Source organism: Mandrillus leucophaeus, unplaced genomic scaffold (assembly GCF_000951045.1).
Source record: "Mandrillus leucophaeus isolate KB7577 unplaced genomic scaffold, Mleu.le_1.0 Scaffold299, whole genome shotgun sequence".
Taxonomy (NCBI): Eukaryota; Metazoa; Chordata; class Mammalia; order Primates; family Cercopithecidae; genus Mandrillus; species Mandrillus leucophaeus.
In genome coordinates this window covers 1,266,830-1,291,226 of record NW_012103131.1, presented here as the reverse complement: position 1 = coordinate 1,291,226, position 24,397 = coordinate 1,266,830, and the positions used below count along the sequence as shown (strand labels likewise).

The window sequence follows — 24,397 nt, the reverse complement described above, 5'->3', positions numbered from 1 at the left end:
AACCCCGTCTCAACTAAAAATACGAAAATTAGCCGGGCATGGTGGTGCATGCCTGTAATCCCAGATATTTGGGAGGCTGAGGCAGGAGAATCACTTGAACCTGGGAGGTGGAGGTTGCAGTGAGCCAAGATCATGCCACTGCACTCCAGCCTGGGTGAGAGGATGAGACTCTGTCAAACAAAACAAAAAACAAAACAAAAACATGCTTAGATCCTTTGCCTGTAGTTAGTTAGTCTTAGGAAGTGACCCTATATTCAGGTGAGTCATCTAATGGCAGCTCATCACCTGCCCCACCCCCAAAGAATCCTCCTTTGAGGACCCTAAGATATTTTCCCTGGGTCATAAACTAAGGAAGGGGGTTCAGGGACAGCAGCCCTGCCGAAGTGACTTATTGCACCACTCTTATTATTTTGGATATTTTCTTAGCTGGCAAGCCTTGAACAGATTGCAGTAGTAAGTACTGCCACATCAGAGGGCTGGCTTTCAACCTCATTCTCAAGAATTTAAATTACAGTAAGTCAGGATCTGATGTGTGATCAGAAGAAATGAAACACCAAGTGTGTGGTTGGGACTCATGATGTCACCACAATTTCTGCCTATAACTGAGGATGTAAAAAAGTTGGTGCTCAGATCAGAGCTTGGAAGAAACAGCTGATGTTTTGAGGTCACAAGGAAAAGCATAACACGCTGCCTACACAGCTCTGGGTGTCTTTGTGATAGTCTGGTCACAGTCGTTTGGCACTCTGTGGACCAGGTCTTGTCTCACCCATGTTAGAAATGACTGAGAGTTTGGTCCCCTAGAGAGAGAGGCTCACCTCTTGTAGCTCTTCCATGAGAAATGTCTGGCCATAATAATAGTGTCTGTCAGGGCCATTTCCCCAGCACCACTGGAAGGAATCATGAGTCCTCTCCTCAGTCATTTCCTTAAAAAAATTCTATGGAGCACCTTGATGCCAATATTAGAATCTAATTCCAGTGTTCGCATCCCCTTTTTACCTAAAATGAGGTGGGATACTTGGAAGCAGCCACTGCCCTTGGCTTCATATGTACCCCTGCACGAAGACACGAATGCAATTTTAGAACATTGAACCAACTGAGTTTTATCCTGTGTGACAGCTCATATTCCAGGGCACGTCCTGTACATGTCTCCCTGTACCTTTTGGCCCCAGTGCTCTTGGGGCCCGACTTTGACCAAAGGTGGAGGCCACATTTCTCCTGGCAGGAAGTCTATGGAGTACCTTAGGCAGCACGATTTTCCCAGATCTCACCCGTGCCCGACCTACACCAGCCCGTGGCTGGGCCCTGCACCTGTGTCTTTGACCCTAAGCCTATCTCTCCCTCCAGGCCTTCCTGATTTTCTGTTTTGTTTGTCTGTTTGTTTTTGTTTTTCCTGGTGTGCAAAACCTTGCTGTGACTCTCAAGTTCTTCTTGGGGGCCATATATGTGCTAAGTGCTGCAAACGCAAAAATAATCACAGTAGACGTAGTTTCCGAGTCAAGGAATGTCATGTTTGTTCTGATAAAGGGATTTTGTTCTACATCTGGCTTCAAGCAAACAGTCTGGGAGACAGTGTTTGGATGCCAAAACCCTGGAATTTGGGGTATTTGGATTTTTATGGGAATAACAGGACTGAATATTTTAAATTGTGACTCCCTTGAAAAAATCAAAATGAGTATCTATTATGATGGTGATGCCCTGTTTGTATTTCTCAAGAAGCTTACAGCGTAGACACCAAGCAGGTAGAAGGGCAATGTGACCTCAAAGTAAAAAGAGTCCAAAACCACCAAAGCCTCCTTGACCCATGAACCACAGATTATTAAGGAACCACAGGGTTATCTGGTTCAGATATAGATTCTGTTCTGTTTGCTATGTGCATTTTTCTTTAATATGTTATTAAATTTCATATGTTGTGTCCTTGAAGCACTAACACAGAATGACCTACACATCTGATTGCCAGGGGACGTGCACATCCAGGAGACGGTCATCCTACCTGTGTACAGTGGGGCAGGTGCCCTGGGGAACCAGCCCCATGAGGCATCACTGGAGAAGGCACAGTGCAGTTACGACTCTGGAGCGGACACACAGGCTCCGGGGGTTGACTGTTGAACAAGCTGAGCCATCACGTGGGTGCTGGAGCTGGCAGGAAAGGAGCCCTGGGTTTATTTTCAGCCAGAAAACTGAGGTTAGGGTCTCAGGTCTGTACTTAGTAGCTGTGGGGTTAGGGCAGGTCACTTAGCTCCTGACTTCAGTTTCCTTATCTCTAAAACAAGTATACATATTTGTTATATAGCTAGCTCCAGGGCCACCCCTGCCTCCCAGCTTGTGCCTTATCTCCCTGACCACTGGCTTGAGTTTCCCCTAGGATCTCCCATGCCCACATCCAGGCAGGGCCCAGAACAGTCTGATTTGAGAGGCATCAGTAGTCACCTGTGTGTCCATTCAGCAGTCATAGCTGCTTCTCCAGTGATGCCTCATGGGGATGGTTCCGCAGGGCACCTGCCCCGCTACACACAGGTCAGATGACCATCTCCTGGACGGGTACGGTTGGGAATCAGGTGTATAGGTAATTCTGTGTTAGTGCTTCAAGGACACAATAAACGCTGTGTAAGCAGAAAAAGCCAGGATAGGGAGAGGGAGGAGAGGAAAAAGGAGAGGAGGAGGAAAGGAAAGAATAACAGAGCAGATTCTTTCTTTTTCTTTTTCTTCTTTTTTTTTTTTTTTTGAGACTGAGCCTCGCTCTGTCACCCAGGCTGGAGTGTAGTGGTGCAATCTCTGCTCATTGCAACCTCCAGCTCCCGGGTTCAAGCGATTCTGGTGCCTCAGCCTCCTGAGTAGCTGGGATTACAGGCACGCGCCACCACACCCAGCTAATTTTTGTATGTTTAGTAGAGACGGGGTTTCTATGTTGGCCGGGCTGGTCTCGAACTCCTGACCTCAAATGATCCGTCCACCTTGGCCTCCCAAAGTGTTGGGATTACAGGCATGAGCCACTGTGCCTGGCCAGATTATTTCTTTTATTTATTCATTTTATTATAACAACAACACAAAAACACAACACACTCTGGGAACCTTTTATGTACTCAGCACTGTCCTAAGAACTGAGGAAACAACGCTGAGCAAAAACAGAAGAGCCCTGAGCACTTAGCAAATATTTACTGGGGGTCTATGATGTGCTGGGCTCTGTTCTAGGTGCTGAGGATGCCTTCATGACCAAAATAAAAATTCTTGCCATCTTGAAGCTTGCGTTCTAGTGCAGGAGGCAAATCAAGGCAGGTGTATTAGTCCATTCTCTCACTGCTATAAAGAAACAGCTGAGACTGGGTAATTCATAAAGAAAAGAGGTTTCATTGGCTCATGGTTCTGCAGGCTGTACAGGAAACAGAGTAGCTTCTGCTTCTGGGGAGGCCTCAGGAAACTTACAGTCATGGCAGAAGGTGACGGGGAGGCAGGCACTGCTTTCATGACCCTAGCAGGAACAAAAGAGTGGGGAGGTGCCATACACATTTAAACAACCAGATCTCATGAGAACTCACTCACTATCCAACACAGTTCTAAGGGGGAGATCCACCCCCATGATCCAATCACCTCCCACCAGGCCCCACCTCCAACCCTGGGAATTACAATTTGATGTGAGATTTGGGCAGGGACACAGATCCAAACCATATCAGCAGGAAATGTAACAAGTCGTAGTGTTTATTATTATAGTATGTTAGAAGGTGGCACATATTGTGGAGAAAAGGGAGACAAAACCAGTGGACAGCTGGTAGTGGTAGTCAGGGGGCAGGCTCTGGGGAGGTGGCAGCCGCTTTTCAAGAAGGGGATCAATGGGGAGCCAAGGGGGTGTGGGAAGAGCATTCCGGGCAGAAGGGATGGCTCCAGCAAAGGTCAGGGTTGGAAGCATGCTCAGCATAGCCAAGGGGCAGCCGGAGGCTGGAGTGACCATCAGGGGAGGAGACATGCGCCAGAGGTAGTAGGAGGCCTGCTGGCCCCCTGGAAGGACTTTGGTTTTTAACCATGAGCCAATTAGGGGAGCCCTGGAAAGTTCTGGACACAGGAATGACATGCTGTGGCTTACATGTGAAAGGGATCAACCTGGTCGCTGTGTTGACTTTCGGGGAGTAAGCATTGAAGCAGAGGCCTGTTAAGAGGGGTGACTTCAGGCCCTAGACAGGAGATGGTACTGGCTTGAGCCAAGATAGGAGTGATGGAGGGGGTCGGAAGTCGTTGGATTTAGGATATTTTGAAAGTAGGATTTTCTGTTACAGGGCAGATGAGGTTTGGATGAAGGACGCAAGAGAATAGAAGGGAGTTGGGCATGTTCTCTGTGCTGTTTAACCTGCAACTCTGATAATCTAGTAATCTAATGGGGAGATGAAATTACTGAAAAAAATCCTACCCATGAATGCATAATTACCATCTGTAATGAGTCCTGGGAAGGAGAGGAGCAGGTGCATTCATTCCCTGGGGCTGCCACGACAACGTTGTAAGCCCAGACAGGGCAACTGTAAACAACAAGCACTGATTCTCTCACAGTTCTGGAGGCTTGAAATCTGAAATCAAAGTGGCAGCAGGGCATCTCCCCTTCTGAAGTCTCTAGGAAAGGGTCCTTCCTTGCCCTTTCCAGTGTCTGGTGGCCTCAGGTGTTCTGTGGCATCCCTGGGCTGATAAATGCATCACCCCAGTCTCTGCCTCCCTGGTCCCTCAGCCTTCTCCCCATGAGCCTCTACATCATCTGCCCTCTGCCTGTGTGTCTCTGTGTTCAGATTTCCCCTTGTTTAAAGACACAGTCATGCTGGATATGTCCATCATGCTCTAATCTGACTGCATCTTAACTAAGTGCATCTGTACCAGCCCTATTTTTTTTTTTTTTTTTTTTTTTTTTTTTTGAGATGGAGTCTCGTTCTGTTGCCCAGGCTGGAGTGCAGTGGTGCGATCTTGACTCACTACAACCTCCACCTCCTGGATTCAAGCAATTCCCCTGCCTCAGCCTCCTGAGTAGCTGGGACTACAGGTGCATGCCACCATGCCCAGCTAATTTTTTGTATTTTTAGTAGAGACCGGGTTTCACTGTGTTAGCCAGGATGGTCTGGATCTCCTGATCTCGTGATCCGCCCGCCTCAGCCTCCCAAAATGCTGGGATTGAGACACGGCGCCTGGTCACCAACCCTATTTCTAAATAAGGTAAGATCCTGAGATTCCAGGAATCAGGGCATGAGCCTATTTTGGAGAAGGAGAAACACAATTCAATACTGTGGTTCTGTATGCCCAGTATACCTGCCTCAGGCTAGAACTTGGAGGACTTTCCTGAGGATGGAGTGAGTACTTGGGCTAAATGAAGAAGGATGATAAGTTGAGAGTTTATTGGACAAAGGTAGGCAGAGGGAGAGAAGAACATTCCAGGTCAAAGGGAAGAGTGTGTGCAAAGGCCCTGTGGTGGTAGGGAACATGGTATATTGGAAGGACGGAGACAAAGCTACCCTGTGGTTATGGTGCAATGTCATGGCCAATGGCCATGAGAAAACGAGCTTTCCACCATTAGCCGTCAAGTAAATACAAATCAAAGCCACAATGAGACAGGATACACAGGCACCAAAATGGCTTTGAAAAAAGGATAATATCAAGTGTTGGCAAAGATGTGGGGCAATGGAAACATTCATACAATGCTGGGAATGTAAAGTAGCACAGCCACTTGGAAACCTGTTTGGCAGTATATAGTCAGTTCTTATCTGGGGGATATGTTCCAAGACTCCCAGTGGATGCTTGAAACTGTGGGTAGTACCAAACGCTCTTAGGTGCTAGGCATGGATTTCTTTTTTTTCTCCACAATTTCACAGGTAGAAAATTCATTCTTACTGTAGATCTTAGCATCCTCAGCATACAGTTTTATTTCTTTTTAAAATTAAATTGAGACCTTTCATCTTTTTCACTTAAAGGAAGCATTTTACTTGTCTCCTGGGCATATCTGAATTACCACTACCAATACCCTTGCACTGTGGGGCCATTATTAAGTAAAACAAAGGTGACTTCAACACAAGCACTGCAATACCAACTCTGATAACCAAGATGGCTGCTAAGTGACTACTGGGCGGCTAAAGTAGTTGGTGTGGATCGCCAAACAAAGGGAGGATTCACATCAAGGTGGAATGGTGAGAAACGGTGTGAGATTTCATCACCCTACCCAGAATGGCACGCGGTTGATAAATTGGTTATTTCTGGAATTTCCCATTTAATATTTTCAGACTGTGGTTGACTTCAGATAACTGAAACTGTGGAAAGAGAAACCACAGATAACAGGAAACTATTGTATTTATTAAAGTTGAACATTCTCACGCACATTGACTTAACAAATTCACTCTCATGCCTAAATGGAAATGTGCTAACATGTGCACAAGAAGACATGAATAGGTGTGTTCATGGCAGCGTTATTTGTAACCCCCAAATAGAAATAATCCACATATATCATAAGTCATTTTTATGTACTACAGTGAAATACTATATGACAGTTAAAAGGACTAAATTACTGCTGCATGCAATTGTCTGGGTGAATCTCCCAGATATAATAAATATTGAGCAGAAGAAACCAGACACAAAGAGTAGTTACAGTAGATTTCATTTGTATAAAGTTTGAAAATAAGAAAACCAGCCAGAGAAGAAAGAAGTCAGAGCGGTGGTTGTGTCTGCGGGAAGTTAATGTCTGGGAAGGGGCACAGGGAGCTTCTGGTGTGCTGCTCATGGTCTACATCTTGGTCTGGATGTGGTTATGTGGGTACACGCAGTTTGTAAAAATTGATTGAGCTGCACACTTAGGATTTGCACACTTTTCTATATCTATTTTTAAATTAATGAAAACTTTATGAAAAAGCTGCTCTACTAAAGAAGAGAGGTATATTTGATTTAGTCTTTTAAAAGTGAATGTTAGGCCAGGCATGGTAGCTCATGCCTGTAATCCCAGCAATTTGGGAGATCAAAGCAGGTGGATCACCTGAGGTCAGGAGTTCGAGACCAGCCTGACCAACATGGTGAAACCCTGTCTCCACTAAAACTACAAAAATTAGCCAGATATGGTGACTGGCACCTGTAATCCCAGCTAATGAATCCAGGAGGCCGAGGTTGCAGTGAGCCGAGATTGTGCCGTTGCACTCCAGCCTGGGTAACAAGAGTGAAACTCTGTCTCAAAAAAAAAAAAGAAGAGTGAATGTTAAGAATATAATAAATGAAATTAGGTGATAAAGGGGAAGGAGGAGAAGCAGCAGGAAGTAGAAATAATGATTTAATCACTGCCCATAGTAGGGAGTTAATGGGTACTTTCTAAGAAAATATAGAATTAAGTATGTTATGTAAAAGACATAGTTACTAAATCAACCACTAAAACAAAGGTACAGCTCATTAGCATTTTCAGAGGAAATATGCACTTAAAGCAAAAAAAAAAAAAATCAATAGATAAAAATAAAACAAAGCCACAGGAAGCAATAAAAATAGAATATCTAAGAAACGCGGATGATTCATTCAGACAAAGAACATCTGTCAATGGGCTAAATGGACCTAACTCACCTATTAATAGAAGAAAACTGAAATTATACCATAAAGCAAGTTTAATCACAGGTCACAGCAGGAACATACTAAACACAAAGGGAATCATACTTGTACCCCCAGTGGCTTCCATGTATTGACTGTATTTTCTGTGACAGGCGCTATATAAAATACCTGTAACTGTGACAGTGGTATTATCACATATTTTATTTCTATCCTCATTTTATAGACCAACTGACCTAATTGGGGGTATTTAAATAATGAGCTGTAGAATGAGGACTTGCACTTGGCCTGCATGGGTTTCTGAGTTGTGCTGCCTTCTTGGAGTGCACAGGAGAATATACACAATCTTTATGGGGTCACTGATAAGTGAATTAATAATTGTTTGAGAATTATACTTGTTCCCTAGATACACAATGTTAATGGCTAAAGCATTTCGCAGATTGTCGTTAAATTGAATGAGAATGTTGATGTGAAAACGTTTGCCTGTTTCTTTTTCAGTTAGTATATTTCTTCATCTTTTCTTCTTTTAAATAGTTAATAAATGGTTTATGGTGTGTTGAATAGATTTTATTTTTAAATATTTTTAATTTTAAACTGTGGATGTTTACTAGTTTCCTTGGCCAATGCAAGGAAATAGTTAAGAAATTGGTTTTGGTTTTAAAAATTGCTTCAAAAATAATGAAGCAAAAACGGTGTTTCTGTGCAGCCTACTTCACTGATGATTAAGGCTGGAATTGGGACAAGGTGCACTGCCAATTTGCAGAAGGATCAGCTGATTGCACCTGGAAAGTTTTATGGGTTTATAGCAGTGGTTTATTACAGAGGTTTATTGAAGACAGACATTCAGACCACATGATGGCCATTTTATGGCAGACTACTTACTTTACTAATCAGATGTCACAGCTAACATTTTTTAGATAACCTCCCCCTGAAAAGGCATTAACTTGCTGATAATCTATAGTTTCAACTATTGCTTCTAAATTTTTTTTCTCAAAAATATTTAAAAATAACTATCAGTTTATCCTGTTTCTGTCCAAATAGCCCTGGGATATGTCTGCAGAGAGGCAGCTGTACGTCAATTATCCTGGAATTGCTAAATAGTTACATTCACTTGGATATGACTTTTTATTTGCTTCCAGATGTTTCTGTGTACAGGCAGTCCATGATTATGAAATATGTACAGTGCAGATCAGTGACTCACTACCGCAGAATGATTTTGATATTCACTGTTGTCTCTATCAGAAAGCAAAGCACTTTGCGTAATACCTAGCACGTAGTCAATGCTCTGTAGATACCTGAAAAATGAAAAATAAACAGTAGACATTGTATCAGTCACCCTCTATATCTATGTATCCCTTTCCTTTTGCTTTTTAAAATTAAAACTTGTTTTAATCAGTTTTATAACAAACATACTTCACGTTGCACCCGGCCCCTGACTGCCATCAAGCACTGTGGATGGCACAGCTACTGGAAACTTTTTAATTGTCTCTTGGGGGATTGAAATCTTCAATTCTTTTTTTTTTTTGAGACAGTCTCACCCTGTAACCTGGGCTAGAGTGCAGTGGTGCCATCTCAGCTCACTGCAACCTCCGCCTCTCAGGTTCAAGCAATTCTCCTGCATCAGCCTCCTGAGTGGTTGGTATTACAGGTGCATACCACCACACCCGGCTAATTTTTTATATTTTTGGTAGAGATGGGGTTTCACCATGTTGGCCAGGCTGGTCTCAAACTCCTGACTTCTAGCGATCCACCCACCTTGGCCTCCCAAAGGGCTGGGATTACAGGCGTGAGCCACCGTGCCTGGCCTGAAATCTTCACATCTAAATAATATGCACATATTGATCTGTATCAATTTATAAATGTGGACTTGATCTTTTAGATCCCTATTCTGGAAGATGAGGCTATCACACATTTTTTTCACCCCTTTCCCCTCTTCCATCTTTCTGATAAAATTGTACCTCAATTTTTGGGTAAATCTGTATCTAAGGTTTTCATTATTATGACTGAAAATTTTGCTTCCTACTTACTGAACCAAGAAATAATTTAATTCTGAGTCAGGAAATATTTACTTTATATCATTTCTTAACAACCTTTTGTTTTTCTGGACCTGCTTGTATTTTTAAGAACATATTCTTCCCCACACCCTGCAATAGGTCTGGATCTGAAAATAAAAAACAAAACAACCTTCAATATCATTTTCTATGCAGCCACATCTGTTCAGTGGTTTTTAGTCCTGTTTTATGTTTTACGTTTCTGTTAGACACCCCTTCAGAAGCCATTTCACCTGCTGCATTTGAATGGGCTACTCTCTGGGTCTCCTACATGGCTACTGTCTTGGGTCTTCACCATCATTCTGAGAATTCTCTGCTATGTTGGAACCCTTCATTTCTGGATCTGATATATTCCTCTCTGTAGTGTTCAGCCTCATTTTTCTGGAGTGCGTCCTCTAGTGCAGGGTCCCCAGTCCCCCGTCCACAGACCAGTACCAATCTGTGGCTGGTTAGGAACGGGGCATGCACAGCAAGAAGTGAGTGGCAGGCCGGAGAGCAAAACTTTGTTTGTATTTACAGCTACTCCCCATTGCTCAAATTATGGCCTGAGCTCCACCTCCTGTAAGATCAGCAGTGGCATTAGATGCTCAAAGGAGCGCAGACCCTATTGTGAACGTGCATGTAGGGGATCTGGGTTGTGCATTCCTTATGAGAATCTAATGCCTGATGATCTGTTACTGTCTCCCATCACCTCCAGTTGAAAATGTCTAGTTGCAGGAAAACGAGCTCAGGCTCCCATTGATTCTACATTATGGTAAGTTGTGTAATTTTATTTCATTATATATTACAATTTAATAATAATAAAAATAAAGTGCATAATACATATAATATGCTTAAATTATCCCAAAACCATCCCCCACCCCCAGTTGGTGGAAAAATTGTCTTCCATGAAACCAGTCCCTGGTGCCGAAAAGGTTGGGGACTGCTGCTTTAATAGCTTCATGGAAATGGTATATGAAAAATAGATTTTTTGAGAATGTGTGAATCTGAAAATACCTTTATTTTATCATCATGATTGATAGTTTGGCTGAGTGTAAAAATTCTAGGATGAAAAATCTTTCCCTTTCAAACACTGAAAGCACTGTCCCTCCATTCTTCTAGCTTCAGACGCTGCTATTGAGAATTCTGATGTCATTCTTATTCCTCTTTCTTTCTTTGTATGTGTTCGTTTTACTGTTGTTTCCTCTTTGGAAACTTTTAGAATCTTTTCTTTATTTCTGATGTTTTGAAGTTTCGAAGTGATATTCCTTGGTGTGTGTATTAGTTTTTATGTATACTAGATTCTTCGTGTTTCGGAGACTTAACTGGAAAGTATAGTTTTTATTTGGTCGTTTTTTCCCCCCTAAAATCCTTCTGGATTTCTTCCTCTGCTTTTCTTACTTTTCTCCTGTTGTCTATTTTTGTGTTCTGTTTTACTTTTTGTGAGATTTCTTCAACTTTATCTTTTTAGCCTTTCTGTTTTAAAAATAGAAAACCTTTCTATTTTGAAAGTTGCTGACATTTTAAAAATTCCAACTTCCACATTCTTAATTTCTAAGAGCTCTTTCTTGTTCAGTGCTTTTTCCTTCTTTAGAGTATTCTGTTCTTGTTTCATGAAATCAAGACCTTTCTAGAAATATTAATTGTAGATTTTAAAGCCTTTTTTCTGTTCTCTATTATAGTTTGCTTGGTGTTCTATAGCTGGTTGGGGGAAGGAGCTGGAGCATCTCACTCTTTAGTGTGCTGATGCCCCCAGAAGTTACTCTTTTTATCCATCATGGCACCCTTGCCCTCCTCTGTGCCTAGTGTCCCCGGTCCAGAGTCTCTACAGTTTGCTTTCTTTTCAGAGAAAAATTTCAGGTCCTCTGTGGAGTGGGGGTGGAGATATGGGGGAATTAATTGTGTTTTTTTTGTTTTTTTTTGTTTTCTTTGATACTGAGTCTTGCTCTGTCACCCAGGCTAGAGTGCAGTGGTGCAATCTTGGCTCACTGCAGCCTCTGCCCCGCTGGTTCAAGTGATTCTCCTGCCTCAGCCTCCTGAGCAGCTAGGATTACAGATGTGAGCCACTGCGCCCAGCCTAATTGTTTTTTTAATACACATTTTGAAGGAATTCCCTGTTGAGTCCTGCCTTAGCCTTACCTCCCAAAGATATCTTGAAACCCAGGTTCTCAGCTTTTCTAAGGTTCTGTGTGGCTTACTTCTTATTGTGCTGTTTTGACATTTGCACTTCCTTCTCTTGCTGAGTCATTTAGGATTCCTCCATCCGATTCTGTCTTCATATATTGTAATTTAGGGCTTTTATATGTCTTCTGGTTTTATCAGAAATCAAAGTTGTATTTCTGTATCTTGCTTTCTTTCTTTGGGGTTGACTTTTGAGAGAAGAACGCAGAAAAACTAACATGTTTATCCTATCATCTTGAAACAGAAAAATCCTATTAGATTGATCTTAGACAGTATCAGGTTTTCTCTTTGTTATGGATTTGATAATTCCCACATTTATCTTAAGCAAAATTGAGTCTGTTAGGTACATTGGTGTGCTTTGTTTAAGAAAAAAATGCATATAATTTAATTTCCTTTATAAAATTACATTACTTCTCCATTTTTTTGGTATTGTAGTAGAAAGATTCATTCCATGTTAGTGACGTTTTGAAGACTAGTGTACCCTTTAAAGAATCAAATCTTTTATTTCACCAATTTTTAATTGAAATTTCTCCAAAATTTATCAGTGATTTCTCTACATTATTAAAAAGAAAGAGATGAATGCATTCTTCTCCTGGTTTCTCAGAGGCATCATCTGAATATCGTTTATTGCACGATGGTATAATTTTGTAACATCTCAGGGGCTGGTACCTCCTCTTTCACTGAATTCTCCCAGGCACTTGCTTTTTAAATTCATAATCGATTTTGCAGAGGTGGCTGTCACTTCCCAATGAGTCATCTTTGGAAAGAGCTCTCCATTCCCCTGACACTGTGCTACATTTAATTGACTGTCCAGTGTGCTCAGAAAGAACTGAGATTGCAGCAGAAGCAAAATATTCAGGCTGGCAAAACTAGGAGCCTTAAATTTAATTTCAAATCCTGGTCAGTAGACTTTGATGGACAGTTCCTTCCAGTTTCCATGATTCTATAGGGTACATGTCTCAGGCTATGTGGCAGTTCTGTTCTTATCTGCTAAGCCTTAGATGTCTAACACTGTACTGTGGTTTTGTCCTGATACAACGCTTATGTTAGCTGGTGCAGTGATGGATAGAGTTTTGCTCAGTGCAATCTTTGGCCAAGTTGTTCACTCCTATAGCTGGACTCTTAATTGCACATTTCCATTGCCCATTCTAAGGCTCTCCCCAGAATTTGAGCTGAAAGTGCTCAGAGATAGGGAAGATGAGCTGGTTGATCATTTTTATCATTCAGACTTTTTTTTTTATCTGATCATAAGAAATAGCTTTGTGAAATAGCCATGGAAAAATAGGGTTAATAAACGAGGATGCTTCACTTGGTTCAAATGTCCTTTTTGGGAGGTGAGGAGTCAGTGAATTATCTCTTCACATGGTGATAATATAGAGAAAATTCCAGAGCAAAAACTTTACCTATCTTGGAAATTCAGATCAAAAGAATTTTTGAGCAAGGCATGGTGGTGTGTGCTTGTAGTCCCAGCTATTCAGAGGACCGAGGAGGGAGGATCATTTAAACCCAGGAGTTTGAGGCCAGCCTGGGCAACATAGCAAGGCTCCATCTCTGAAAAAACAAGAATTTTTGGTAGTAATAGCAACTGATACTGAACACATAAAATGACTTAAACACTAACAAACAAATGTTCACTGGATAAATTTACCCTTCAACGCCTAGTTCAAGTATCACCCTGGTCTTGGGGCTTTCTGTCTATGGGTGGCCCTACACTAAGTTAGGGATTCTGTCCTTAAATGCTCCCACAGCGGTTTGCTCATATTCCTGAAATAGCGCCGGCCCCACTGTGTTCTAATTCATCTATTTTCACATCTTTCTTCCTGCTTAGATAGCGAGGTTCTGGGAGGGAACGATTCACCTTTGCGTCCCCAGCACCTGGTGTGCGTGGGCTGCTGTGTGGGAGATGGTTTATGTGTGCTAGATGAATGAGTAGTAGGAGTACTCATTAAATTTCATCTTTCACACTGGGCAAAAAGAGGACATGGTGTATTGAAATATTTTCAACTTGTGGATACGAAGCATCTCCCTTTTATGATTTAGGGTAAGACATTCAGGGCACAATTATTTTTTTCTTTAACACCTTCCTCACTTTCTTCTATCCTCCCTCCCTTCCTCTCAGTCTCAGGAAAAAGTGTGTCTTAATTTTCTTCAATTAAGAGTCTTTTTGAAGAACACCCCTTTCTTTCTTTCTTTCTAGGCGGGCATTAATGAAAATGATTTTTATGACGGAGCATGGTGCGCAGGAAGAAATGACCTCCAGCAGTGGATTGAAGTGGACGCCCGGCGCCTGACCAGATTCACTGGGGTCATCACTCAAGGGAGGAACTCCCTCTGGCTGTGAGTGTACCTGGACATGTGCTTTCTGGACCCTGTTTTGGGTCTCACTTTTGAGGGTCTGGGTAGACACAGGGAAGTTGCAGAGAGGTGTTTGGTGATGGGCAGTAGAAGGGGAGAAAATTGGAATATGAACAGGAGGCCGGGCTCACTGTCGACACATTCTCCTGGAAGGAAGGTGCGTCTCAGAACGACACCCTCCCCCTGCACAGGAGTGGAAAGAAAGATCTGCCCCAGGTGGTTTAGGCAAGTGGCTGCTGTCTTGGCTCTGGGATGAGATATTGGTGTCCTGACTGGTGGCCAGGGCACAGCCCAAGGCAGGACCTCTGGACAAGCAGTGAGTACACAGTTCTGGAGTCGAGGGCATGGATTGTCCAGATCCTGGGAAGAAGGACTGGAAGTCTAGGTTCCTGAATGAAGGACCACCGGAGAAGTAGTGAAAGTCAAGGATGACACAGCTTGAGGCCTGCGAATGAGAAGGGGTTCCATTTCTCAGAATTTCACTCAGGACCAAGGCTGGGACAGTGACAAGTGTGACCTGATTGTAACCCCAAGAGAGATGGGTTGCAGCCCCTGAAAACCCCTGTCTCATGACATATGCATACAGTGGAACATATTATTCAGCCTTAAAGAGGAAGGCATGCTGCCACATGCTACACGTGGGTACAGCTTGGAGTCGTTCTGCTGAGTGCAATATGCCAGTCACAAAAGACAAACACTGCGTGATTCCACTTCCATGACGACCTAGAGCAGTCAGATGTATAGCGGCAGAAAGTAGAATGGTGTTGCCAGGGCTAGGAGGAAGGGGGAACTGGGAGTTAATGTTGAAGAGGTACAGAGGTTCAGTATAGGTTGATGAAAAGTTCTGGAGATAGATGGTTGCAAATGTGAATGTACTTAATACCACAGAACTGTACAGTTAAAGATGGTTAAAATGATAAATTTTATGTAATGTTTATTTTACAATAAGCAAGCAAAAATACATGAACAAAATCACCCCGTCAACCTCGGCTCAGGGCTGGTTGTGGAGACCGAGGCAGAGCTGCATCTGTGAGGGGTGTCGTGTGGCTCCAGCCATGTGGACGGTGGTCATGCAGAGCTTGGGGGCTTTGTGGAGGGGCATAGTAGAGTCAGCAGGACCTCGGGTGCTTTCTGAACATATACAAGAAGTCTTCAAATTCTTCTAACATCTGCCTACATTGAGAAGCCAAGATCACAAATGTCCCACGCGTGAACATTAGGAAACTGTGATATTTGTGAGCCTAGATCCCTCCCGTCTGCAGTCCTCCCCAACCCTCCCATCTATACTGCGCTCTGAAAGCTCATGTCTTACCATCTTTCAATATTTACTAATTACTTGGCAATCAAATAAAATCAGAGTTTAATTTGCTGACTAGATTAATTTTAATTTCTGGAAGGTCAACATTAATAAATAAAGTGGGATAAGTGAGATGAACCTGGCATCTGTGCTCGCATTTAAACACCTGTCATTGTCCCTGCAAAGGGGACTTTCTTATGCAGTGACAATTGTCAGGCAGTGACTCATCATCTATTTTACTCTGAATTTTTTTTTTTTTTTTTACTGTAAAGACAATATTATAACATCCAGCAAAATTTTAAAACATTATGCATGATTCCGTGGTCCTTATGCTAACAGATTTTTTTCTCCCATATTGCAATCATGTTACATATCCAGTTATTTTATTTTTAACTTAAAGACATATCAGTAACATTTTTCATGCTGTTACTCAGGCTTTGTAATGATCATTTTTAATGGCCTGTAATTTACTCAGCCACACCTCCATCACTGTCTCAATTTTCTATTATCACATATCATGTTGTGAGAAAGCATTTTCATACTTTTTCTTCATTAGAAGTATTTTCTGTGAATACATTTTCAGAGCTCGAATAATTTGTGCATTTTGACAACAGTTGGTTATGCATTTATGCCATTTTGTGTATTGCATTTTATTGCCTTGCTTTTCAGTAGCGTTTGTGTATGTATTTGTTGATTTTTCCTCTGTGGCATGCATTTTGCTTTTAGCAGTAGCTTATTCCCATAACAATTGTTTTCACTGTTGATATTCTGAAAGGCAAGAATTTATGGGGGCAGTTGGGTTGCTCAGGAAAAAATGGAAACTTAAAACAAAAGACTGTTTTGAGATTATCCATGGGGATTTTTGCCTTAATGTTTGCATGTTAAGCTGTCTGGCCACTGTCCTTAGAGACCCAGTAGTCGGGTTATTATTAGATTAGAAAATAAGTGAAAGGTAAGTATAAAGCTCACATTCCATTTCAGCTAGAAACACAAGAAGGTTTGGGGTAAGCAAGGAATTGCAGTGGAACAGTATCTTTCCTTGGCTCAAACAGTACAGGAACATCTCAGAGGGAAGGCAAGGGATAGAATTACTTTAAGAGTTTATTTTTTTACATGTATTTCAAGCCAAATTATTCTCCAGGAACAATGAAAAGAAACCTGATGAGTTTTGGTTTGTCTTCTCTCTTGGAATAGTACTATCTCCAGTGAGAACTGAAAAGGAAATGGGATTAGGATACATCTTGGTATCTGAGCCTTTTTCTATCTCAGTATGTCCAGAAAACATGTCAAAAATGAGTATCATTCAATACTAACAGCGAGGAAGGCAATAGTCATCTCCCTTTCTCTCTTGGCATGACCCATCCCCACACTGCTCCCAGTAGAGACGGCTATGGTACCATTTTTAATATTTCTATTGATTGGTTTTCATGTTTCTTCCCACTAGTCTGTGATTCCCTTGATGGCAGATCCATGTCTTGGCAGTCTTTATTCCTGGGACCTTACCCAGGACCAGGCGCCTATTAGATGCACAAGAAATAACTCTTTAATGAATGGGTATCAATATGAAGTAAAGAGTCGACAAAGACTCATTCACATGGAATGGTAATGAGCTAACTGATCTATGACGATACATGGATGAGCATTTATTTATATTATACATGTAAGGGGGGAATGTGGAGGGGTTCGGGAAGAGAAGGTTGAGAAGCCACAGGTGTGTGGAGCTGGACAGCTCCTGTAGAGTGGCCGCCGCGTCAGGGCTTTCGGCCCTTGCTGGTTTCGAGATTTCTCTTCTGTGACCCTCAGTTTCCCGTTCTCTAAAAATGAGATAACTACTCTCTATCTCATAAAGATGTGGTGAGAGTAAAATTAAATTATGATGTTTTAAATGAGCCAGCACATAATAAGTGCACAGTAAGTGGTAGCTGTTCCTGCCACACGTCTTTGGGTTTATCTGTAACCGCGGTTTTCAAGCTTTATTTTTAGGTATAGATTCTTCTCTCAAATAAAATCTTTCTTGGAAATATTTAGAAAATATAGACAGAGAAATCTGCTTTGCATGAATCTGAGGATTTGGGGACAGTCACCTACCTGGTCCTCCTCTCTTCTTCTTCACAGGAACACCTCAGAGGACAAATTGGTGGAAGTATCTGTGTGTAGGAGCCTAGTAAATAACTCGAGGGGGGTCTGTGCAGGTTACTATCCTGCACACTCCCCCGGTGCCCGTTGTCACTTCCCAGGTCCTGCAGGGTCGCAGGCAGAAGTGGAATTCACACCAAGACAAGCCATGGCAGAGCTGGAATTAGAGTTTGAGTTTTCTAGTTAAGTGTGCAGAGCGTACCCTCATCTCACAGCGTGTTGCATTTTGGTTGGTAATGTTTCAGAAATGGAAAGGGAGGAACTCGCCAGCCTGGTAGATTTTTCCAAATGGATGTTGCTATTCAGAGTGGCTTCTAGCTGGCTATTGAAATACAGAAAGACTTGACTAGCAGTTGGAGTTACAATATACACTTAAGAAATAAACTTTTCCTTTATAGGACATTTATAGTTGGATTTTATTTTATTTTATTTTTTAGATGGAGTCTTGCTTTGTCACCCAGGCTGGAGTGCAGAGGTGTGATCTCAACTCACTGCAACCTCCACCTGCCAGGTTCAAGTGATAATACTCAGCTTCTTGAGTAGCTGGGATTACAGGCATCTGTCACTGTGCCCAGCTAATTTTTGTATTTTTAGTAGAGACGGGGTTTCACCATGTTGGTCAGGTGGTCGTGAACTCCTGACCTCAGGTAATACTCCCACCTCGGCCTCCCAAAGTGCCTGGATTGCAGACATGAGCCACCATGCCTTGCCCTATAGTTGGAATTTTAAAATGAACATTCATGATCTTATTTGTTTCTGATACTCTCTGGATGTCTATTAATTCATTCCTATGATGTTTATCAAGTGCTCTACAATAAGCACTAGGGATATAAAAGTGGGCAAGAAATGGCCCTGCCTGCAGGGAGCTTTCAATCTGTTGGAAGAGTCCAATACCTTCATGGGTCTACTAGACTCAGCAAGGCGCATCCCATGGTAAATGGGAACAGGGCAGCTGCTGTGAGACCTGGGAGACAAATGGAAGAGATGAAAAGGCGAAATCACGAGGCTCAGCCACTGCGGTCCTGACGCGAGCTCATAACCAACTTGATGATAAGTTCTACAACCGCAGTTTTATTAGTTTTCCAAATAATTCATGCTATTTGAAAGTAATACAATAACTTATACAAATATAAATTATTCAATATCATTAAAAATATAAATTATTCAATATCATTAAAACAATCTGGTTGTTTTAATGATATTGAATAATTTATATTTTTCACAATTATGAAGTATCCTTCCCTACTGCATTATAATTTTGTGCAGTGTTAGTATACTAATGAAAAGCAATCTTTTATTTCCCTAATGACAGAAAGTATATTAGATATATGAGTGTTAACAGTTATAACCAATGTGATGATTGAAAAGTTAATTATTCTGCTTGAGGTGAATAGATGGCTCTAATGATTTGGAATAAATACAGGCAGTTGGAAGGAGCCAAATCTTTTCAATTTTAGCTCTTTAATCGACAAAATGATTCTGTGTATATCTTGAAGTCTGTGCATTTGTCCTTTAAGTGGGGCAAAAATTTGATGAATGAGTTTGTGAGGTGAGGGCTGAGGATGGTTAGCTGGTAGGCTGACTTTGTAAGAAGGAGTTAGGCTAATGAGAGGAAGATGGATGGAACTTCTGCTGTGAGCCAGGCTCTGTGCCTGAGAGCGCAAGGACGGGGAGGCTCAGCCCTGAGCCCTGAGACGCTCGCTTTGTTTGGCAACAGAAAGTCTTGGCAGGAGTTCCACATTCGGCTTTTCTTTGGAGAGTTCTGATGGTGAAGGGAAGGAGTGGGTAAGTTGCCAACATCAGAAGGAAGACCAGGACAAGAAAGGCGAATTTCCCTCCTTGCTTCTTGGGAATCTGGCTGTTTCTCGGCTGGACAGAAAATCCAGGTGGAGGGAAAGTCAGTGGGGAATGGCTGATGGGGCAGGTCCCTGAGGGGCTGACTCTGGGGCAGGGACTCACCTGGAAAGGAGTAGGGTGTCCTTTACCCTGAGATCTCTCCTGCGGGGAAGATCCAGGTGAAGGGAAAGTTGGTGGGGGGTGGCTGATGGGGCAGGTCCCTGAGGGGCTGACACTGGGGCAGGGACTCACCTGGAAAGGAGGAGGTTCTCCTGTACCCTGAGATAGTGAAGGTGGGGAGCAGTGCTGAGGGGTGTTCCGAGCCTTCACCCCAGAGGGTTTCCCATTCTTGGTGAAGTAGGAGGTGGGGTCCTCTGCGGACAGCGAGTGTGGCAGGATTCGGGGCTGGAAACTCAGAGAGAGTAAGATCTGCAGTGAGATAAAGGACAGGGAGCATCTTCCTCCAGTTGCAGAGAGGGCTCTGTGGGCATTGGAGATGTGGAATTGTCACTGTCTTTTTGGGCACGCTTGGTGGTAGTTTACTAGGGGCAGTGGAGTTGGTGGCAGTTGCAGCTGGAGGAGATCAGGAACGAGGGCAGTGTGGCACTGGTGGCACCAACTGTGTCAGGAATGAGGGCCTGTGAGACTCAGGGCTGGTGGAGTGGGAATTCAAGCTAGAGGGCTGATTCCCTGGAGGGGCAGGGCAGGTTCAGGAGCCCCTGTGGGAGATGGGGCTTCAGAAGTGACAGAGGATTGGCAGGGGGAGACAGTGGCCCTACCTGAGGACCCCATGGGGCAGTGGAGTTGATGACTGGGGTCAGGATGCAAGGGGCTGAGATGGAGCCAAGGGGGGTTTCCAAAGGAGCAGACTTCTGGGAATCTTGAGGCTTGAGGACTGGCTACTCAGCACCATCCCTGTTGGGGGGATCTCCAGGGGACACTGGACCCTGCAAGGATCGGGAGAGGAGATGAGGCGGTAGCTGAAGTGACGGTGGGGTCTCTAGCGGAAAGGGAGGTGAGAAGGGCAGAGACAAATACAGAAGCAGCTGGAGGACCTTGGTCCAGGGCGTGGGGGAGCCCGAGCTTCCCCAAACACCTCCTTTGGTCAAGGTTCCCATTTTCACAGCAGGAAGCATTCAGCAAGGTTCACCCTTTCTCTTCCACTGGATCCAGCTTTCTGCTCCCCTGAGGCATCATCCCGGCCTCTGTGTCCCCTTGTTCCTCCCAAGAGACCTGGGCCCACGTGGCAGCAGCCTGCCACAGTGCAGAGAGAAGGTGCAGGGCCAGGCCAGGAGCTCAGAAGCAGAGTGCAAAGTGAGGCCAGCACTTCATAAATCATTCACCCGTCTTCTCGGGAGAGAGGGTGTGTGTGTTTGCAGAATGTGTCACGCTGTGTCTCCTCGCTTAAGGGTGAAATGAAATGTTTGGCATCTATGGGGGGCTGGGGAGAGAGAAGTTTCCAAACTCCTTTCTAACGTCTTTGAAAACTGTCATTTTCTGAACCATAGTGTTTAGCATGAAATAGAAGTGTTTTAATGAAAACATCTCTAAGTTCAAGTAGAAGGCCGGGCATGCAATCATTTCTGCATTTGATGTTAAATTTCAGCAATGCAGGGATAGTTACTTGAAATTAAATAAAGCTTTCACAAGGGGCTCGTTCTTGGCTTTCTGGGTGTTGATGATGAAGGCATGAGCTCTCAGATGGGGAAATCTCTGAAATGGAAACAATTTTTGAGTTTGTTTCCGGATTGGAAGGTTCCACCCTGCTTTATCCGAGGGTCCTTGTTCCCTAGCTGTGACCCCCCCAAGAAGCCCCCCAGATGGTTGCTGGGCACACCTTGCCTTCGCCTCCCTGTTTTTTTGTGGGGAGGCCCCCTTGCTGTGGGCCCCCTCCCCTGATTAGTTCACGAATGTCCCCACCCCTTGACCCACGTCTTAGTCCATTGGTGTTGCTATAGAGGAATGTCTGAGGCTGGATAGTTTATAAAGAAAAGAGGTTTATTTGGCTCATGATTCTGCAGTTGTGCAAGAAGCATGGTGGCCGCATCTGCATCTGGGGAGAGCCTCAGGCTCCTCCCACTCATGTCAGAAGGCGAAGGAGAGCTGGTATGTGTGCAGAGATCACATGCAGAGAGGGGAGGCAAGAGAGAGGGGAAAGGTGCTAGGCTTCTTTTAACAGCCAGCTCTCATGGAAGCTTGGGAGAACTAATAGGGCAAGAACTCACTCAGCACCCCGGCCCCCCACCAAGGAGGGCATTACTCTATTCAGGAAGGATCTGTCCCTATGACCCAGACACCTCCCATTAAGCTGCATCTCCAACATGGGATCAGATTTCCACATGACATTTGGAGAGGTCAGTCAGACTACAGCAACCCACAAGGGCCTATGGAGACTGGCTCCTACTGCCCACCCGATGTCATTCCCTTTGTTCATTGCACTCCAGCCCAGGAGCATCCTTTTTGTTCCACAAACACACCAGGCCTGTTGCTGCCCTGGTGCCTTTGCACTTTGCTATTCCCTCTTCCTGTAGGCGCAACCCTCCTTGTGCTCAGAGGCCTTCTTTGCCCACCTTTTAAAACCCAGCCTCAGTTGCTTCATGTCCTCTCTTGGCTTTATTTGACCACCTGTCTATTTGTTTGTACTTACACTGATGTTGCCCCTGGGGAGCAGGCAGGGTTGTTTGCCCTTGAATCTCCAGTGCTAGATTAGAGCCCTGCACAGGACAGGTCTCTATGACCAGCCCCTCCTGACCCTGTCTCCTCTGGAGGCCAAACAGCTTCTGCCAAGCCAGAGTCCACCTAGCATAGGTGGGGCTCTTTAGTGCAGAAACCACTGGGAGGAAACCTGCTCCAGGACGCCCTGTGGGGATGCAGCTCCACTCCTTTGCTCTCTGTTCCCCCAGATGACCAGGTCCTCACTGGTGTCGAAGAGTGAATAAGAGCTCAGATTCTGGAGTGAGACTGGGATTCCAGACCTACCGAGCTGCACATCCTTGAACCTGTTTCTGAGCCTTTCGGGTCCCAGTTTCTTCATCTGTAAGATGGAGATGTAATCGTAGCTACCACATAGGGTTGTTGTGGGGATTAAATGAGTTAATTCCCATCAAGCAGTTAAGATTGTCCTTGGCACGTAGCAAGTACCCTGTAGGAGTCTGCTGTTGCTGCTGTTTTCTTGGGTCTCCTTCCCTTTCATGGAGGGTCCTGTTCTCATGCCAGTACTGCCCCTACCCCATTCCTCTATCTTCTCTCCAGCTAAGCTGAAATGTGCTCAGACCACATCCTCGGTTCTCTGATGACTCTCACTTGCTCTGTGTGGTCCTAGCATCGTTAACTGGGAGGCAGCTGCCACCGGCCTTGAGTAGGTGAGTAGACCAGTGGCCATCTCGCCCTTCCAAGCCTCAGTTTCCTGGACCGTGGGAAGAGGAGACGCCTCACTCTTTCAGCTTGCTGAGTATTGGTGAGATGCTATGGAAAGCCATGAGCTCAGCCTGGACACATGGCAGAGACACAGTAAGCTGAAGCTTCTCTCATTTACCAGGTAGCCTCATCTTACCTCTGGGCACCCCCAAGCCCTATTCATCCCTAGCTGGGACCTCCAGCATCCCCAGTGCCTCCAGACGGCACCCAGGAAGGCCCTGGCAACTGAATCATGTTGCAGCTAAGAAGTAGCATCTGACATTTTACGAAAATATTCCTGTGACCATATCTGTATTTTGTTGGCATAAATTTGACCGGCCGGAACTTTTTAAAAATAAAAACACATGGGTTCCCTACACCAAGGCGGCTGGGCACTTTGCCTGTGTTACCTCTTATGCTGTTCATCATAACCCTGCCCACGTGGGTTCCTTTCTTCTCTCATTGTATGGATGAGAAAACAGGTTTAGAAAACCCAAGTAACATGGCTTAACCTTCTGTCTTAGTCTGTTCATGATGCTATAACAGAAATACCTTAGACTGGGAAACTTATACATAACTGAAGTTTGTTTCTCACAGTTTGGGAAGTCCAAGATCAAAGTGCTGGCAGGTTCCATGTCTTTTGAGGTCTCCTCTCTGTTTCCAAGATGGCGCCTCGTTGCTGCATCCTCCAGAGGGGGTGAACTCTGTGTCCTCCTCCCATGGAGGAAAGGATGGAAGAGCAAAAGACACTTAGGTGCTCTCTTCACCTTCTTTTGTAAGAGCACTAATCCATTCATGAGTGCTCTGCTCCTCCCCAAAAACCCTACCTCTTTTTTTTTCTTTTTTTTTTTTTTGTGACGGAGTTTTGCTTTTGTCACCCAGGCTGGAATGCAATGGCAAGATCTTGGCTTACTGCAACCTCTACCTCCTGGGTTCAAGCAATTCTCCTGTCTCAGCCTCCTGAGTAGCTGGGATTATAGACGTGCCCCACCATGGCTGGCTAATTTTTTTAATTTTTAGTAGAGATGGGGTTTTGCCCTGTTGGCCAGACTGGTCTTGAACTCCTGACCTCACGTGATCCACCCGCCTCGGCCTCCCAAAGTGTTGGAATTACAAGTGTGAGCCACTGTGCCCAGCCTAGCCCCTAGCCCCACCTCTTAATACCATCACATTAGAGGTTTGGTTCCAACATATGAATTTTGGAGGGACACACACTCAACCACAGCACCCGCTTTGCCTTGTAGTAAAATCCTGTCCTTTCTGCCCCCTCTTCCTTGTCCAGCGCATATGTCTCCCCACAACACTATTGCTCAGGGCTTTCTCCTGTGTTGTGTGGCTCATGCAAGTGTAGACACCTCCACAGGCCTGGACCTGTGTGTGCGTCATCTGAGCCATTGCATGGCTCCCCCAGGGCTGACTTACCCCTCAGATGCAGGAGATGCAGTGCCTGGGGTCTCATGACCTTTAGGGGATCCATGAAAGCATTTAATTTCTTTTAAAATCAAAAGAAAACCCCCAAACTTCTAGGTTGAAGAAAACATTCAAATATGTAATGTTAATATATTCATCTTTATACCATCATAGTCATAAAATATATTTAAAGCTTTTCTTTTTGGAGGAAGGGGCCCGTGGT

At 44.0% G+C, this 24,397-nt stretch overlaps 1 protein-coding gene across 1 annotated transcript in view; it reads left to right on the top strand.

Moving 5' to 3' along the window:
• Window positions 1-24,397, top strand: part of CPXM2 (carboxypeptidase X (M14 family), member 2) — a 144,693-nt gene that overhangs the window by 34,415 nt on the left and 85,881 nt on the right. The window contains exon 4 of the mRNA XM_011986413.1: window positions 13,942-14,081. Within this exon, the coding sequence (XP_011841803.1) occupies window positions 13,942-14,081 (140 nt within the window). The remainder of the gene's footprint in view (window positions 1-13,941; window positions 14,082-24,397) is intronic.